General features: G+C 47.2%; 1 protein-coding gene across 3 annotated transcripts in view; it reads left to right on the top strand.

Annotated features, from left to right (window-relative positions):
• Vps13 (vacuolar protein sorting 13C) overlaps positions 1–17,224 on the top strand; it is a 123,427-nt gene that overhangs the window by 63,329 nt on the left and 42,874 nt on the right. For all 3 annotated transcript variants that reach the window (XM_077707058.1, XM_077707056.1, XM_077707057.1), the window contains exons 41-47: positions 135–260; positions 1,390–1,530; positions 2,528–2,647; positions 2,739–2,903; positions 4,183–4,350; positions 16,258–16,427; positions 17,084–17,198. In XM_077707058.1, coding sequence (XP_077563184.1) covers positions 135–260; positions 1,390–1,530; positions 2,528–2,647; positions 2,739–2,903; positions 4,183–4,350; positions 16,258–16,427; positions 17,084–17,198 — 1,005 coding nt within the window. The remainder of the gene's footprint in view (positions 1–134; positions 261–1,389; positions 1,531–2,527; positions 2,648–2,738; positions 2,904–4,182; positions 4,351–16,257; positions 16,428–17,083; positions 17,199–17,224) is intronic.

The following is a 17,224-nucleotide window of genomic DNA, read 5'->3' as shown; positions in this document are numbered from 1 at the left end:
CAAGTTATATGTGCGTGTATAGTTTGCAGCATCGTACACACTTGTAAATTAGGAGGAGGAAACGAAGCAGTGTTGTGGTGGAAAGCTGTTTTTTTTTTTTTTTTTTAGTGATCACCACTTTTGCACTTCTGCAGATGTCCGTGCGCGGCTTTCTGGGCTCGGTTGTGTTCTACTACAATGAGAAGCTGGCAGTGTGGGAGCCTTTGGTGGAGCCCATTGAGGTTCCTGGCGGCCGCAAGGTGTGGGAGATCGCACTGAAGGTACGTGTGCTTCCTGTGTTTAATAGTGGTCACATTCTTCCAGTGGAAGGAGAGATGTTGCATGGTATGGACCCATTTTGGCCCGTCATGATGTTACAGTCGAACACGGATATATTTAACTCCAATGGGATCGCGAAATAGTTTGATATATCGATAATTCGAAATATAAAATATGCCTGTCTTAAGCTTCTCTGATAACTGCACCCATCACTAAGAGCTTCACCACATCACTAAGAAATCTGGAGGGGCTCAGGCACCCGAGCCCCCCCCTGTTGTTGGCGCCTATGGACCGGTGTCAGGGCAGTTTGATCGGAACGCAAGCACTCATTATTATTTTTCTTTTGCGTGCTGCCTCATTCACTAGACATGCAAGAGGAAATTGCTAACATTCCAGTGTAGGCACTTCATGGAGCGGAAATTTCTGTCTCCAGAGGTGCAAAAAGGGAAAGGGCGGTTGTTTATTGGAGCAATGTTCCGGTGGCGGCAACTTGCTGCGCGACGGCTCAGTGTGCGCCAAGTGAAAGGGCAGTTGTGGTTATCACACGACTTAAAATTGCGTGCGCAAATGCAAGGGTGCCGTATCTTTTTCCTTTCCCAGGGCCAAGGTGATAGGAGAGGGAAGCATTCCCTGCGTCTACTGACTGAGTCTTCCTCTTTTTGTGGGTTTTTCTTTTTTCGTCCTGAAATCATGCGCCACTTGTCTCAGTCAATTTCGATCAGGAGGCCTGTCAAGAAACTGTGCTATAACCGGTATCAAATTTTAGGCGACTGTTTTAAGCTGTACATTGAGTGTCACAAGAGGTAAACTGGTGGTCGCAAAAACCCGTGTTATCTCCGGTCGCATACTGTGGTTGGTTACATTATAAATGGTGTGTGCCATATAACTGGTATTTTGTGGGAAAACAAATTTTTCGAGCTATAACATCGCTAGAATGAAAGGTGGGATGGCAGCCTAACTTACTTCATATAATCATTGCTTCGTCGTAACAGTTGTCCCAGTGTACCGCGAAGACTGCAATGGTAAATTCCATCACTTCTTTGTATGTCTGTATGTGGTACGTCGCTATAGCCCTCTTGCTTATTACGAGGCAGAGTTTCACGTGGGACCTGCTTTGCGTCGTCTGCCCAGGTGGACAAGCACATAGTGGATGAGGAAGCGCAGAACGCGGCCAACCTTCCGCCCATGTACTCCATCGAGCTGCTGGTGGAGGACACCCTGGAGGTGACCATCACGCAGACCACGCTGCAAGTGCTCAAGGACCTCGGCGTGGTGAGTGCTGCCGGGGGTCGCGGCTTCTGGGAGTCACCATCTTCCTCCTAGGCTAGTCTGGTTAAAATTTGGATGTGTTGGGCGTAGAATATGTGTTTGGTACTAGCTTTTGAAGGTCCCTGGGTTGTAGCAGCGTGACTGGGGAAAAGCTGCGATTGCAGTTGACCATTCCTGACCAAGCAATGTGTGTTTGCTTGTAGGATTCTATTAGGCCCCAGCTGGTGGCCTATCACATGTTTGCATTTTTGTCTCCTTTTTTTCACGGGCTAAACTGCTGTGTAGGCCAGTGCTTGTTGCTTAGTTTTTTTGTCCAGTGTCCTGCACAGCCCCGTTCAGCTGTAGTAACATGCACTGAATTGTTCACAACTACTAGCATACATGTCGTACAGTATGCTTAGGGTCTCTTGTTTTCGGGTAACACACAGCCATTGCCCCCCCCCCCAACAACAACATCTGAAAATTAGGAAAAAAAGAAGCTTTACTGCTGTTTTTACTCTTTCAACAGCAGTTCTGTTTTAAACAGTCGTTCATCTACTGAAATTCCACTGTAATTTTAGTATCATTAGTATTTCAGCTGCAGCTGCAGATTAGTATTTCAGCTCAAGCTGCTCCAGTATTACCCGAACTACTTCCATTTCCTCCCTGCCAGGCATGGTGCCACATAATTGACCCCTCCGCTTCCATTTTTAGCTATGCGCCATCACTGAGAAGACCATTTCGCACTGCGCTCAAATTTCGCATTAGGGAGTATCGTAATTGTCAGCCAATTTTTCCCCACAAAATAGTTTTGTTTGCACCAGGCTTAGGCCCGGTTTCTTAAAGTCTTATAATGACACAAAATGCTCCACACTCAGCTGTGTTACGTAATGCATTTCTTGCGGATTCCCAAAGCTCACTGAAAGGAGCTGTCTTCTATCAGTGCTGGGGACAGCAGGGTAACGATCGAGTATCGGCAGTAGTCGAGGACACTGGTCTGAGAAGATGCCCCCATTTGCAGGCATTCAGTGCAGCCTTAGTGAAGACCCCCGTGGAGCACAAGCGCTTGGACGCCCCTTATGTCGTCAAAAACTACCTGGGAATAGTGGTCCACGTCATCCTTGAAGGGACTCCGTTTCGGGTGAGTTCTGGCCTGCAAACATTGTCCTTTGCGTCATCGTTTGTGCGTGCTCGCTAGCTGAAAAAGGGGGCCTGCGTGTGGTGGCTTCCAGGTTGCTTCGCCCAATGTGGATGACGACATAGACGAGGTGATCTTGGAGCCTGATGCGATGGTGCAGCTGACCTTCAAGGAGACGTCCGAACACAAGGGAAGGTTCTCGGGGACACTGGCCGAACTGGGCCAGCAGAACCTCACTGAGGCAAACTTTGCCATTCAGGTATGTGATGGGACCGTGTAGTGAAAGCGGTGCGTGCCAAAGCGGTTCTTTTAGTTAGTGGTGCTACCTGGAGTGCGCTGTTCCACTTTTCTGTCACCTGTCTTAATGTCAGGGGAGTTATTAAGATAAGAAGGCTATAATGATGCCTGTATTTCACATCACCAAGGTGCTATCTTTTTTAACAGCGAGGCTATTTAACAAATCGTAATTTTTCGTGTCCACAGTTAAATATACAAAGAAATCGCCGAGTGCGTGCTTATGAGCGCGGTCCTCGTAGCGACCACCTGGCAATAATAAAACCAAGAAAATGCTTAGCGCTCGTGCGTGCGTACCTTGTGATGACCACCAAGTATCACTGGCACACGTTTGTCAAGCCAAGCATACCCACTTAAGAACATTGCCCAAGATTAGCCAAAAAAACTCAAGCGTTCGCTGTAATTGTGGCAACACTTGCTCGGAACGAGAAAGACACATGGTAGCGTGCACCCCTCCCAGATGATGTCCAATGATTATCACTTCCAAAAAAAAAAAAGGAAGAAGCTCACACTTATAGCAGCAATGATGGTGCAAAGGTCGTTGTGGCAGTGAAGGAGGAGCAAATCGGCTGCAATCGTGGACTTGTGCTTTCCTGATGGCCGTGAAGTGTGCGTAGAGCTTCGCTGCCTTCGAGTCTTGTGCGTTAGTGGGAGCTTCATTCTTCTTCTTCTTTTTTTTTTTTTTTTTGAAAAGTTTTACACCAGTCAATCAGGGGTTTTTAACTCTCAAGTGGTGAGCACCCCTGTTGGCCACGTGCCCTGAGCCTCTGAGCAAATAGGGACATTTGTGGGTGGCAAAGAATTGAACAACAGTGAGAAATTCTCCTGAAAGTTAAAAAAAGGCCTAAAAGTTCTCCACTTGTGTGGGCATGTGCTCACGTGAGGGAATGACTGAATGTGGTAGTTTCTTGTGGTGTCCACGTTTGAGTGCTGCATATAGCAGCCTGCAAGAAACAACCTGAATGGTCCTGATTTGGGCCAAGCAGACATAGTGAGCAATGAAAAAGTTTCTGTGCTATGCCAGGCTTGCATTTTAATAGCAATTCAGTTGCCCTTTATTTCTTATGACCGTCTGAAAACTGGCCTATGTTCTTTGTGTGGCAAATACATTCCTGAATGTTTTCTTTGGAGTATATTCCCACTGAATCGAAGTTACTTCAGGCATCCCCCCCACACACGCGCGAAGAAAAGAACAGCCAGCATTGTGCTGCACGCTGTCCAGCTGTCGGCCTGTTTGTGTGCAGGTTGTGGAGGCAGGCGTGTCGGCAGTGCGCAAAGTGTGTGTGACCTACGCCGACAAGCGGTACTTCAAGCTCCCCATCAAGACCTACCCGGGCGACGATTGGGCCTTCATTGTGGACACCACTTCCCACTATGGCTCCAAGCTGGTCATGATCTACTCCGTCTGCAAGGTATTAGACCTGGCGCTCAAACATCTGCAGTAGAACCGAAATTGCTTTTTGTCTCACTCTTTTTTGTGTGTGTGCGTGGGTTTTACTGTGGAATTGGCTGTGTAGTTGTGTTGAAAGGAGAATATCTTTCTGTGTTTGAAACATGCGGGAAGTTTCGAAGCTCTAAGCAGGCAAGCTTAAGAATAAACAGGGATAAAGCTCGGTAGTCCTACCAAACTTGTTGCATTGCTGGCAGTACCTTCAAGTGTTGCATTGAAGGTAGTGCCAGCAGTGCAATAAGCTTTGGACTTGCTTTGGGTAATTCTGGGATAATGGTCACATTCTCTGCTTGTGTAACTGCCTAATAAAGTGTTAGATGTGTAGAAATACGGATGGCCGAGTGGTAAAAAATGACTACCTTGAACAGTAGGCCATCAGGCCCGCGAAAGGCATGAGAACATGCCGAGCCGTTTGCCCAGAACGAACTGTGTTTATTTTCACAAACTGGCCACTTGCCGCTGTGCCAGGCTTGCACGGCTGAACATAAAACTATCAGCGCCGCATGGGGGTGCTGCACATGAGCTAACATTGTAACATAGTTATTTGCTGTTGCTCACAAGTTGTGGCATTTTAAACATTGTACTGCCGTGTCTCAAAAAGAAAAGTGCAACAGAGTTGCCCTCTTTGCTGCCTTCTTTTTCTTAACAGAAAAAAAAAGGACCGCACAAAGACTGCCCAAAACTGTGTTGGAAAACTCGGTAAATGCATGTCCCCCTTCCCGGAGATAAGCAGCTGCCATACAGCTGGCACAAGGGATATACAGTGGAACCCTGATAATATGTCCTGTGGTTTTACGACGACCCGCTTCTTGCGACAGATTACCGCAGTCCCTGCAAACTCCCCATACAAACAGTGCATTAAAAACCTCGATTTTACAACGCTCGGATGTACTCAGTCCGCTTCATATGACAGACGCTGGCAGGGATAAACCAGCGTTTTTCCCACGTCCTCATCCCGTCCTGCATTTTTTAACCACCGTTTTTAACGCTGCTTGGTGTGCAAAGGTAAACAGTCCATGGCGGGCCTGGCCACTTGCTGAACAGACTCAAGAATGCATGCGGGTATTGGCAGGTGGGAGCCTTCGATGGCCCCACGCAGAAGCTGAGCGCAAACACACCAACCACGAGAATTCAAAGCCTAAATAGCCGACTAATTGCCAATTTGGAGCCCCCGTCGAGCCGTTGTGGGCACGATGGGCCCATGCGGGCCTGAGCGGGGTTCAGGGTGTTTCCCCACGTCCGGAAATGACCCATCCGAAATGACTCAGAGAGGTTTGCGGCGTCCACGAGGGAGACGCCGCGACGGGTTCAACTCACCGACAAAGGCGGCGACAGGCTCCAAAGGGCCAGGACAAACCAGGGGGTTTATTGGCCAAGTGGTACAGTGCATAATAACGCCAAGACAGGGTTAAGAACTGCACTGTACCGACGCGCTTCCTAAGGCCTCACCCAAACGGGCGACCATGGCCGAGGTTGCACGTGGGCCGCTCGCAAGCTAGAAGTAGGCCTACCCTGCGCGTCCGAGCAGGGCCAAAAGCAGGCCCTGGCCGAACGGCGCAGCGGGGAGGAGATGAGCCAACCTGGGACAAGCAGTGCCCCGGTTATCCAGCTCCGATCTCCTCCATTCCCCATCTCCCCTATCCATGAGGCAAGAGCAACCAAGTGCACGTGCCCCGCTTATAAAGGTGGGGGGGAGAGGGGGCAGGTTCCCGGGCGAGGAGGAGTGACAGCGGCGGCACGACAGTTGGTGCCCACCGACGCGTCTGCCCGCGAGGTGATGTCACATGCGGCGTGGGAAAGCGCGCTCGTTTGAACGCCGCGCTCGCGGAAGGAGGAAAGAGGATCTAGCGGATCCCCACACCGTCGAGCGGGAAAACACATACGCAATACCCCACGCTGATGACCAAACTCCCGCTTTCCTCGGATGTTTACCGTCCCCTGTATAACTTGCCTGTGCCAGGCTCCCACCTTTTTTCCTTTCATATTTCTGGGCCACATCAACCTTCTCAGCTCATCTTGCATGTGAGGCCCAGGGCTCGCGGTCTAACGCCATATTTGGGGGGACAGACAAAATAGGCGTTTTTTATTTTTTTGGAAACTTTGGATTTTAGGTAGGGGTTTGCAAATTGCACAGGAACTTACTAAATAGTATAGCAATTTAAATGTTCTTAGCCCACCTGTCACGTGAGACCGTCAGCTAGGGCAGCATTTACAAGTACCCCAATCATATGACACCCCAGTCATGCAATGCTTTCGCACAGTCCCTTGAAAGTCGTATTGTCTGGGTTCCACTGTAGTACCGTACTTACTCGCGTAATGAACCCACTTCTCTTTTTTTTTTCCAGAAAATTCAGCATGAATTTAGGGGGAGGGTTCATTATGCGGGGAAAAATTTCAACAGTTTTAAAAGTTGAAATTTCATATAATGAAGTTGCTAGGAGAAGCGTTGTCAAGGCCTTACCATTTTCGTGAGAACCTGTTGGTAATTATGTAACCAAATTCCTTTTTTATTCACAACATGCTAGTGGCCCCTACTCACCATGGAGCTGTCCTCCTCACTATAGTTGCTTGCTGCTTCACATTTGTCATTGACCCACAGCACATCGTCTTCCATGCCGTCAAGGCACTCCAAAACTTCTTTTCCCACATCCGGAAACTTCCCTTCTTTGGGCCCACAAAACACACGGTGCTCCTTGTTCACCACCCAAAAACCTTGTTTTCTTCCGTAACATACACGCAGTGGGACAGCACTGAAGTGCCGCCCAGCCGTGCGGTATGCAGTTTAAATCCGGCTGTGTAGCTCATGTACTGGCCCATCGTACGGTGCGTACCAGGAGCACAAAAAAAGGTCGCAACATAGCTGGACAACAAAACCACGGAGCATAATGGCAAGGTATCCGAACAGCAAGAGCAGAGGAGTGTGGAGTACGTTTAGTGCCTTGTTCGCACGCCGCCAGAACAGCAAAGCGCAGGGAAGGAGTGCGGAGTACGTTTTGTGCTGTGTTCGCATGCAGCAACGTTTTTATGCCGCAAGAAGGTTTGTGTTGCGTTCAGCAGATGGCGCTCCACAAGCGCGCAATTTTTAAATTGTGAGCCAGAGTATTTGCGTTCACGTCTCCTGCTACTGTTGAGATTTCTTTTTGCTGGAATGCATTTTTATCATTTCTGCGCGTACTGTAGTGTGATATCATGTTACTGTGTGGTTTGCGGCGTTAGCAACCATGCTGAGATAAAAACATATTCCCGCTGCATTTTTTATTCAAAGTGACAAAAAGTAAATTCTCAAGAAGATGAAGTGGGGGGGGAGGGTTCATTATGCGAGTGAATACTGTATGTATTGGTGTGCAAAGCACAACTTGTGCCCCTTCTGCAGTAGCTACAATAACTCTGTGTACGCTCATCTGCACCTGCACTTAACTCTTTCGTTACCACGCCTATTCAAATCGATCACCGGTGATCGATGATTTATATTGCCTATTTCAACATGTTGTAGTCGTTTCTCGTACACCTAATGCGGCCAGTAAATAGTCTAGGCACTGCCCTTTTAGAATCAGTTTAAATTTCCCTGCTCCGGTGACATTGAGATTTTTGACAGCGTTTTTTGCGAGCTGAGGTGCGTGTGTTTTTGAGGAAGGGGGCGTGGCTGCTGCAATTGAGCAAAAAAGGATGCAGATCGTGGTTAGGCTGCATTACCATAATATTTTTTTTGTCAAAAGGCTCCTGGCAAGTCAAATACCAAATAATGCGGTCAGCTTTGTAATCCGACAGCGTTGAGAGGTGATAATTTCTTGAAAATGGCCCCAGCTAGTCACTAATGATGTTTGGTTCGGACAAAGGGCAGCTTTATTCTCCCAAAGCTTATTTCTGATGGTCCCCCGCATGTCTAGCAAGTGTGCCTGCCATTTTCAACCAGTTTCCAGCAGTTTCGGTTTCGTTTTTGCATTGCGAAATTCATATTTGGCGCTACTACGCAGTTACCCAACTACAAGCTCATTTGCCATGGCGCCTCCGTTGCCCGCTACTGCTCCTCAAAACAAGCATGCCGCTCGCGCTTCCACTTTATCTACGCCTTGCTTCTGCGATAAGAGCTTCCGCTGAAAGTCAAATGATAACACCAAGTCGTGGGGTATCAGTTCAGACGAGGAGAACGCTTCCAATTGGCCTTGAACACCGCCAGCATGCCGCCAGCTGTTCACCGGCCAGTTTCGGTTTCATACAAGGGTATTTCCGGAGCTCTAGTGTCACTTCTTAGTAGTACTATCTCTTCTGACGAAGTCTCCAACAGCCTTGTATTTCCCCGCAGGGGGCACCTTGTGTACTCAAGGTGTTTTGGTGAGTAGCGCCACCACGGTCCCGAGCTCCGCAGGGGTGCCTACTGCCATAGGCACTTGGTGTCTTGCAACACCACGGACCCAAGCACATGTGGGTTGGACCCACCCACGTTCCGGCTGTGCGTGGCTTTGCCGTGTCCGGGGAAAAGGGGAACCTGGTGGCTGAGCCAAAGTTGGGGTTGTTTTGGATCTTTACGGCCCCCCAGCAGCGGCAACACTCCACTTTGGCCCCCGCTTCTCGCAGACGGTACCCCTGGTCTGACCCGCCCGGGGGAAATCAGCCAGTCGCCTTTTCCTCTCTTTCTCTTCACTCTTTCACTTTCCTATCTCCTCTCCTACCCCTGTCCTGTCATCTCCTTCCTTCCTGATTTCTACATTTTTCCTGGCGGCAAGGGTTAACCCTGTGCAAGGATATCAGCCTTGGTACCAAGTATAGGGTTATAGCGGCAGGGTAACGGTTAGCGTGTACTCTAACGTCACGTTCCCTTGTTGGGCTCGGTGGTGGGCGACCGGCTCTGCCGCCGAATTGGTTCCATGCTCATATGGCTTTTTCTATCCCCCCCAAAAAAACCGATCGGCCTTCTAAAAGGGGCCGCACTGAGGTAACACAACTGAAACCAGTCTCCCAAGGTGAAACTTTCACAAAATACCTGGTTATCCACTCTGAAGATGAAAATGCACCACTTGCTAAAAAATCTGTCTTCCTCATTGCAAAGTGCCTTGAAAGCGTTGTCGGCCGGGATTACCAAGCTAAGAAACTAGCCTCTGGTGATCTGCTGGTAGAGGTGCAACGAAAAAACCAAAGTGAGAACCTACTAAAACAGAACACCCTGGCTGAACTCAAAGTAACGGTCACACCACATCGTAGCCTGAATACAACGCAAGGCGTGATCTCTGAGAGGGAACTGCTTCACGAGACAGATGAGGATTTGCTTGAAGGACTGAGGGACCAGGGCGTCACGGCTGTGCGGCGGATCACCATGCGTCGCGCAGGTGAGGAATTTCGAACTAAGCATGTTGTTCTGACCTTCAACCGTCCAACGCTTCCTGAATCCGTCCATGCAGCCTTCATATCCTGTCCAGTACGCCCCTACATACCTAGTCCTCGAAGGTGTTTCAAGTGCCAGAAGTATGGCCACGGAACTCAGTCTTGTCGTGGCCGACCCACCTGTGCTCACTGTGCACGTGCTGGCCACACCAGTGATGACTGCAAAAAAGAACAAGTGAAATGTCCAAACAGTGGGGAACCACACTCTGCGTATTCACGTGCATGTCCCGCATTCAAAAAGGAAAAAGAAATAATTCAACTCAAAGTCACTGAAAACCTAACCTTTGCACAAGCACGCCTGAAGCATGCCCTGCTTTCAGGCAGAAGTTACGCAGACGCTGCTCGCCGGGGGGTGGAGCGTCGTCTGGTGGATGCGGGCACCCAGTGCAACCTGGTCCCGCCACAGCCCCCCGCTCAGCAGCAGACAGTTGCTCCCGTGACTTCTGCTGCTACACCCTCCTCTAGTGCTGTGCCTAAGGCTTCCAGCGCGACCACCTGTGCTGCGCCTAAGGCCTCCAGCACGAGCTCTGGTGCTGTGCCTAAGGCCTCAAGCACGAGCTCAGTCCAGATGAGTGATGATCTGGCTCCATCCCGGGCATCTGCAAAACAGCAGAAGGCTGCTCCTGCGGTCACTGCTGTTGCAGCAATGTCCAGTGCTGTGGCTGCGGCCTCTAGCACAAAGAGTGTCTCCACTGACACTTCTCCTTCAGAAACCTTGGATGAGGCCATGGATGTCTCTCCAAGCACACCTTCTTCTGAAACACAACAGGAGCGCCGCAGTTCCGCTGGTCGGGGTAAATCAGACAAACCAAAGTCGTCCAAGATCACTACACCGGGAACTCACTCGGCGACCTAAGTAAACTACTCAAAGGGCCCCAAAAACAAAACTCCCTCACTAATGACCCTTTTAATGGAAAAAGAACATCTCATGGTCTGTATTTCTCTTCTCTTGGTATTTATGGCTGCTGAAAGTGTTATCCAGTGGAATTGTAGGGGGCTGTTGAACAACCTTGACGATATATATGATATACTCTCAAATCACAAACCGAAAATACTGTGCCTCCAAGAAACACACCTACGCCCATCTCAGACAAACTTTTTAACACAATACACTATATTTCGTAAAGACAGACTGAACTACCACCATCCGTCTGATGGTGTGGCAATAATAGTACAAAAATCTGTTGCTTGTCAACACCTGCAGCTACAAACATCACTTGAAGCAGTTGCCGTTAGAGCCATAATTTTTGATAGACTAATTACAGTGTGTTCTCTTTACATTCCACCGGACTATCGTCTATCCAGTGTCGAATTCGAAAACCTCACCAATGAGCTACCTGAACCCTACTTAATTATTGGGGATTTTAATGCCCACAACCCTCTCTGGGGATCTGCGCGAGCTGATGCGCGAGGGCGGCTAATTGAAAAGTTCATCACATCATCCGGCAGTTGCATCTTTAATAAGAAACATCCAACATACTACAACACGGCCCACAACACATATTCTGCAATAGACCTGGCAATTGGCTCCGCAATTTTACTGCCCACCTGTGAGTGGAAAGTAATTAACAACCCCTATGGCAGCGACCATTTCCCCGTAAAACTACTAGCTATAAGCAATAACTCCCAAGACACCGATTCGCCTCGAACTTTTAAACAACATGCAGCTGAGTGGAAAACATTCAAAGAACTTTCCCGACTAACCCCTTCACTAATAAGTCATTTAGATGTTGAAGCAGCCAGCTCACTTATTACGGCCCATATTCTTGACTGTGCTCAAAAGAGCATTCCAGAGACCACTCGTAAAACCCTCCCCAGACCTAGACCATGGTGGAATGAGGAGTGCAAGCGTGCACGTTCCGAACAGAATAAAGCATGGGCACTCTTACGCCGCTGTCCTACGGCAGACAACCTGCTTAAGTTTAAACGGGCAAAAGCCAAAGGAAAGCGGACACGGCGCTTAGCAAAAAACGAAAGTTGGACAAGGTTTATATCGTCTATAAACTCTTACACAGACTCTCGCAAAGTATGGACTAGGATAAACTAAAAGGCTACAAGACCAATCCTACTCCCCTTGTAAATAGTGTGGGTAACACAATAAAAGACCAAGCAGATGCTCTCGGCAAACATTTTGAACACGTATTCAGTTACTCTCATTACACACAAACATTTCTCCAGCACAAGAAAGCAGCTGAGCGCCAGCCCCTTTTTGTGAACCAACGCTCAAATGAAGGATACAATGCCCCATTTACGAATCCCGAACTAATTACTGCATTGTCCACATGTGGTAAGTCAGCCCCTGGAGCTGACAGAATCAGCTATGAGATGATCAGGCACTTACACATTGACACACTTTACACAATACTCTCTCTCTTTAACAAAATATGGCAGAAAGGCGGCTTTCCAAAAGCATGGAAAGAGGCAATCGTTGTACCTCTTCTAAAAGAGGGGAAAGAACCATCCTTTGCTGCTAGTTACAGGCCTATTGCCCTGACCAGCTGTTTGTGTAAGCTCCTGGAAAAAATGATAAACCGACGACTTTTTTACTTTCTGGAGTTTCATGGTGTTCTAGACAAAAATCAGGCAGGGTTTAGGTCTGGGAGATCAACTACAGATAATCTGGTTGCGTTTGAATCGTATGTTAAAGACGCTTTTGTCCATAAACAGCACTGCTTCTCTGTATTCTTTGATATGGAGAAAGCCTACGATAGAACGTGGCGATATGGCATTCTATTGGACTTGCAGTCGTTTGGCCTTAGTGGCAATATACTCAATGTTATTCAAGACTATTTGTCTGATCGCACATTTCGTGTCCGTGTGGGGACTGCCCTGTCTAGAACATTTGTTCAAGAAAATGGCGTACCCCAGGGAGGAGTGCTGAGCTGTGCACTGTTCATTGTTAAAATGAGTTCTCTTAAAACTGTGTTGCCCCGGACTGTTTCATACTCTGCCTACGTTGACGATATCCAAGTTAGCTTTAAATCCTGTAATCTGTCGATATGTGAACGTCAAATCCAATTAAGTGTCAACAGGCTGGTTACATGGGCTGAAAGAAATGGTTTTAAGTTTAAAGCTGATAAAAGTGCTGTTGTTGTCTTTTCTAGGATACGCGGTGTACAACCTCTTCCTTGTATCACGTTAGGAGGTCAGCCGATACCAGTGAAAAAGGAACACAGGTTTCTAGGTATTTTGCTCGACCACAAGCTCACATTCATACCGCACATTAAATTACTAAAAGTAAAATGCCTGAAAACAATGAACATTTTAAAGGTACTATCTCATCAGTCCTGGGGTACGGATACAAAATGTCTGCTAGCACTCCTTAATAGTGTTGTTAGGTCAAGAATAGACTACGCCTGCATTGTATACCAGTCTGCAACAAAAACAGCACTCAAAATGTTGGACCCAGTATACAACCTGGGGCTTCGCTTGGCCACAGGGGCATATCGAACAAGTCCTATTCCATCCCTTCACGTCGAATCAAACCAGTGGTCTCTAGGGTACCAGCGCGCCTACACTGCTCTGATGTATGCCGCAAAGATGACTTCTTTGAAGGAACACCCTCTGAATACCATAATGAAAAATAACACAACTGATCATCTCTTTAAAAACCGACCATCCATAGCTCCACCTTTCCCGCTGGCAGTTTCACACCTCGTCAGCGAGTTCCAAGTTCCTCTCACTGATGTCTACTGTACCTCAGTTCATGATTTGGTCGCTCGGTGGGACACTTTCCCAATTCACTGTGACATGTCCTTTAGAGAAATTCAAAAGAAAAATGTACCAAACTTTGTCATCACTCAGCATTTTCTGTTCCTCCGTGACAAATACAAGGCAGCTGAATTTTACACAGATGCTTCAAAAACTACCACAACCGTATCCTGTGCTGCAAATGGCCCCCTACTTAATATATCCAAAACAATGAACAGGAACACAAGTATATTCACTGCAGAGGCCTACGGTATTCTACTGGCTTTGAACCACATTCTTCGAAACAAAGTTAAGAAGTCAGTTATATACACAGACTCTCTCAGTGTCGTCTCAAATCTTTCATCTCGGAAGATGAGTAGAAGTTTTTAAGAGCTCTCCACTCTGCTTATGGCCTGAAACTCATTGTCACAGTTTGCTGGGTTCCTGGCCACTGCGGCATTCCTGGAAATGAAGCTGCTGACCGTAGTGCTGCAGCTGCCGCCCTTCGAAGCAGCATAGACGTAAACAAGGTCCCATATCAAGATCTGAAACCTTTTGTAAAAAAAAAGCTGCGGGACCACTGGCAGCAACAATGGGACAGAGAAGCAGAGAACAAACTACATGTCGTTAAACCCAAAATAGAAAAGCCCCTGCTGAAAAACATGACAGATTTGTGGAGGTAGCCCTATGCAGATTGAGAATTGGCCACACACACATTACACACTCATACCTTTTAACGGACGCAAACAAGCCACACTGTCATCGGTGTGGGGGGCAGCTCTCAGTTCTGCACATGCTCATTGAATGCAAGATGTGCAACACAGAGAGAAAACGCCACTTTCAAGAAATATACACTCATTGCATACCCTTGCACCCTTCATTATTTTTAGCAGATAGTCCCATGTTTTCTTACAGAAGAGTCTTTAATTACCTTGCCGATGTTGACTTCTTGAAGTACGTAACATACTCCCCATGATCTCACTTGGCCTCATGTTCCGTCACAAAACAATGGCGGTATTGTGGGGTTTTTAACACCTTGCATACCAATATTTCTTACTTTTAATTATGGCCCTATACACCAACTTCCATAGTTTAATTTTGAGGTAGTGGATTTTTTACAGATTCCATTTTAATATTGCCTCATAGCATCCCACCATTGTCATGGCGCTCTTTGCCCTCGTCGGCCTTGCGCCATAAAACCCTAAATCATCATCATCATCATCAACAGCCTTGTATTTGTTTCTTTTCAAAATTGTTAGGTGGCGCTGTAATGTAGTAGGCTCGTAGTGCTGAACTCGCTTCACAGCCCGACGGCGGCTTGGTGAAAGCTTGCTGGGCATGATTCGAGCGCATCGTACCTTATTCCTGAAAGCAGGGCTACCATAGTGAGTCAGAACATGATATTAAACCGCAAATGAAAGTTCTGACTGATAAGTGATCATCAGAACGTCAACAAGCATCCACGAAAGAGTTTGGTTCTCAACTCCAAGCGGATTTTTTCACATCGCTTGCTTGCCTTCAATATTGTGCCGGTCATAATCATTGACAAGGTGTTTTTACATCACGTGGAGGCTAATTTGGGCCTTTATTAATGTCAAACCACCAGATTTCTTCTAGAGAACCATCCAAAATAGTAAAATTTGAAATAGTGGTTGGGCTTCACCACATGGCACGGGCACCACGGGGTCTAACATTTTTTTTTATATCTTACAAATTGTACTGCGCAACTGAATTTTTTTTCTAGGAGGGGTTTTTGAAATGTCTACCTACAAAATGTATATTCTAAATTTTTTCTACTACTGGTCGTTTATTATATAGAACTTACTTTTTTCTTATTTTCTTCGATGCGTGGACAAAAATTTCGAATTAGATAATTTTTTTCGCAATCATTATTTAGGAAAACATTATTAAAACTGGTGGTGTTGGAAAGCGCGTGGAATAATCTGCATTTTGTGTCACTGCAATGTGTGCCTAACCAATATGTAGAGCACAAAAAAGTGTTTTGTTAGACCCTTCAAAATTGGTCAATTTCCCGCGGTAACGAAAGAGTTAAAGGGACACGGAAGGAATCCAGAAAGTTGGCTTCAAAAGGGAGTCTGATCTTCCAATAGCCGTTTGAACTTTGATTCAGTGCTGAAAGATGGCTAAATTGCGGAGAGATCACTAATCAAACGCTGATGAAATGTGACACAAACAGCGACTGCAGTCGCTGTTTGCATCAGGATAAACCGGACGCAAGCGAGGCAGTAGTGATATATAGCGGTATGGAAACAACAGAATGCAACGCTACCATGTACCGAGCGGTTTGGTCAGTTTCGGTCAAATCACTTGTGCTTTACCGTACTCCCATGTTCTTTCAAAAGGCCTGTGGTCAGTATTGATGCTTTGTTGAAGATATTGGTCTTTTGAGGCCCCATAAATGTTGGCGTCGAAGTAACCCCTCGTGCATAGCTTGCACGCTTCCTCGAAAAGAGGCACCGACGCCCCAAGTATGGACGAGTGGTGCCATTCAGCGGCAGCCAGGAAAGACGTGTCCAGATTATTTAATTAAACAATTCCGGCGCAAGTTGCGCGTTATAGCCAGTAGCGGCGGCTCCTGTCTTCACGTTTTGACTATTTTCTACCTTATTTTGAAAAAGCTGCTCATAAGAGTGGAATATTCGTGTTCTCGGTGAGCTAACCTATCAATCTAATCAACTTGTATTTTTGTCTTCAGTGTCTTTGCCAATCTTCCCACTTGTCTTTTGTGAACTCGAAGAAAGTGCCCCTCCTCCACCCCGTGTGCTGGTCTCGTGTGCAGATTGTGAACCACTTGTCAGTGCCGATCGAGGTGTTCTACCTGGTCCACGGCACCAACATGTCGGAGGCGTTCCTGTGTGGGGTGATCGACCCCCACAAGGTCCTGCACCTTCCCGTCCGCGCCCTGTACACCAAGACCAACGAGCTGTTCTTCAAGCCTGCCGGCGACAAGTGAGTGCAGTGGCTGGGATCAGGAATGGGTCAAGGGGAAAAGGAGCAGGGTGAAGGGACAGCAGAAAGGAGTGAGGGAGTTAAAGGAACTGAGAGGATGGAAAGAAAAAGACCGGGTGCGAGTGGGATGATTTGTGGAGGCCTGAGGCAGTGCTTCAAGCGATATGTCTTCATTATTTTCGTAAGTGCGAAAATGAGATTGTGGTGGATAATTTTTTTATTTATTTTTATTGGTTTATTTATTTCGAATACTGTAAACCCTTTTTGGGCTGGTACAGGGTGGGAGGATTGACACATTTTGCCAACACTTCAAGCAATGAAACAAAGTAAGCACATCACGAGAGGTACATTTCCAGCTTCCGGTCAAACGATTACACAGTCATTGCATCATCAAAAGTTTGTGCATCAAGGGTATTCCAGTCTTCTATTGTCTTAACAATTGTCCTTTTCACATTAGACATAAAATCTCTGTGTATTATGAATGCTGAATACAGGATATGAAAATTAGGTTGTATTTGAAGTGAATGGCAGTTGTTAGTAGAGTAATTTTGAAGGAAACATGGTCGATTTATGTCTAGAAGCTGCAGTGGTGCTACGCGACTTGCTTTTAATCGAGGCCCCTGGTTGTGTGTGGTCACCTCTGGTGTCCCCTTCAGGTACCGAATGTCCATGGACCCATTCATCTGGAAGCCGCAAGGTTTCGACCACTCACAGAACAGCGTTCTCCAGTGCCCGTCCAAGACAGAAAGCAACAAGTACTTCTACATCAATGTAAGTGTGAGAAAGCTGGAGGGGAG

This window comes from Haemaphysalis longicornis, unplaced genomic scaffold (assembly GCF_048455015.1).
Source record: "Haemaphysalis longicornis isolate Haplotype H1 unplaced genomic scaffold, Haemaphysalis longicornis Haplotype H1 scaffold_4, whole genome shotgun sequence".
NCBI lineage: Eukaryota > Metazoa > Arthropoda > Arachnida > Ixodida > Ixodidae > Haemaphysalis > Haemaphysalis longicornis.
The sequence above is the reverse complement of the archived record's forward strand: the minus strand, read 5'-3'. Positions and strand labels throughout refer to the sequence as shown.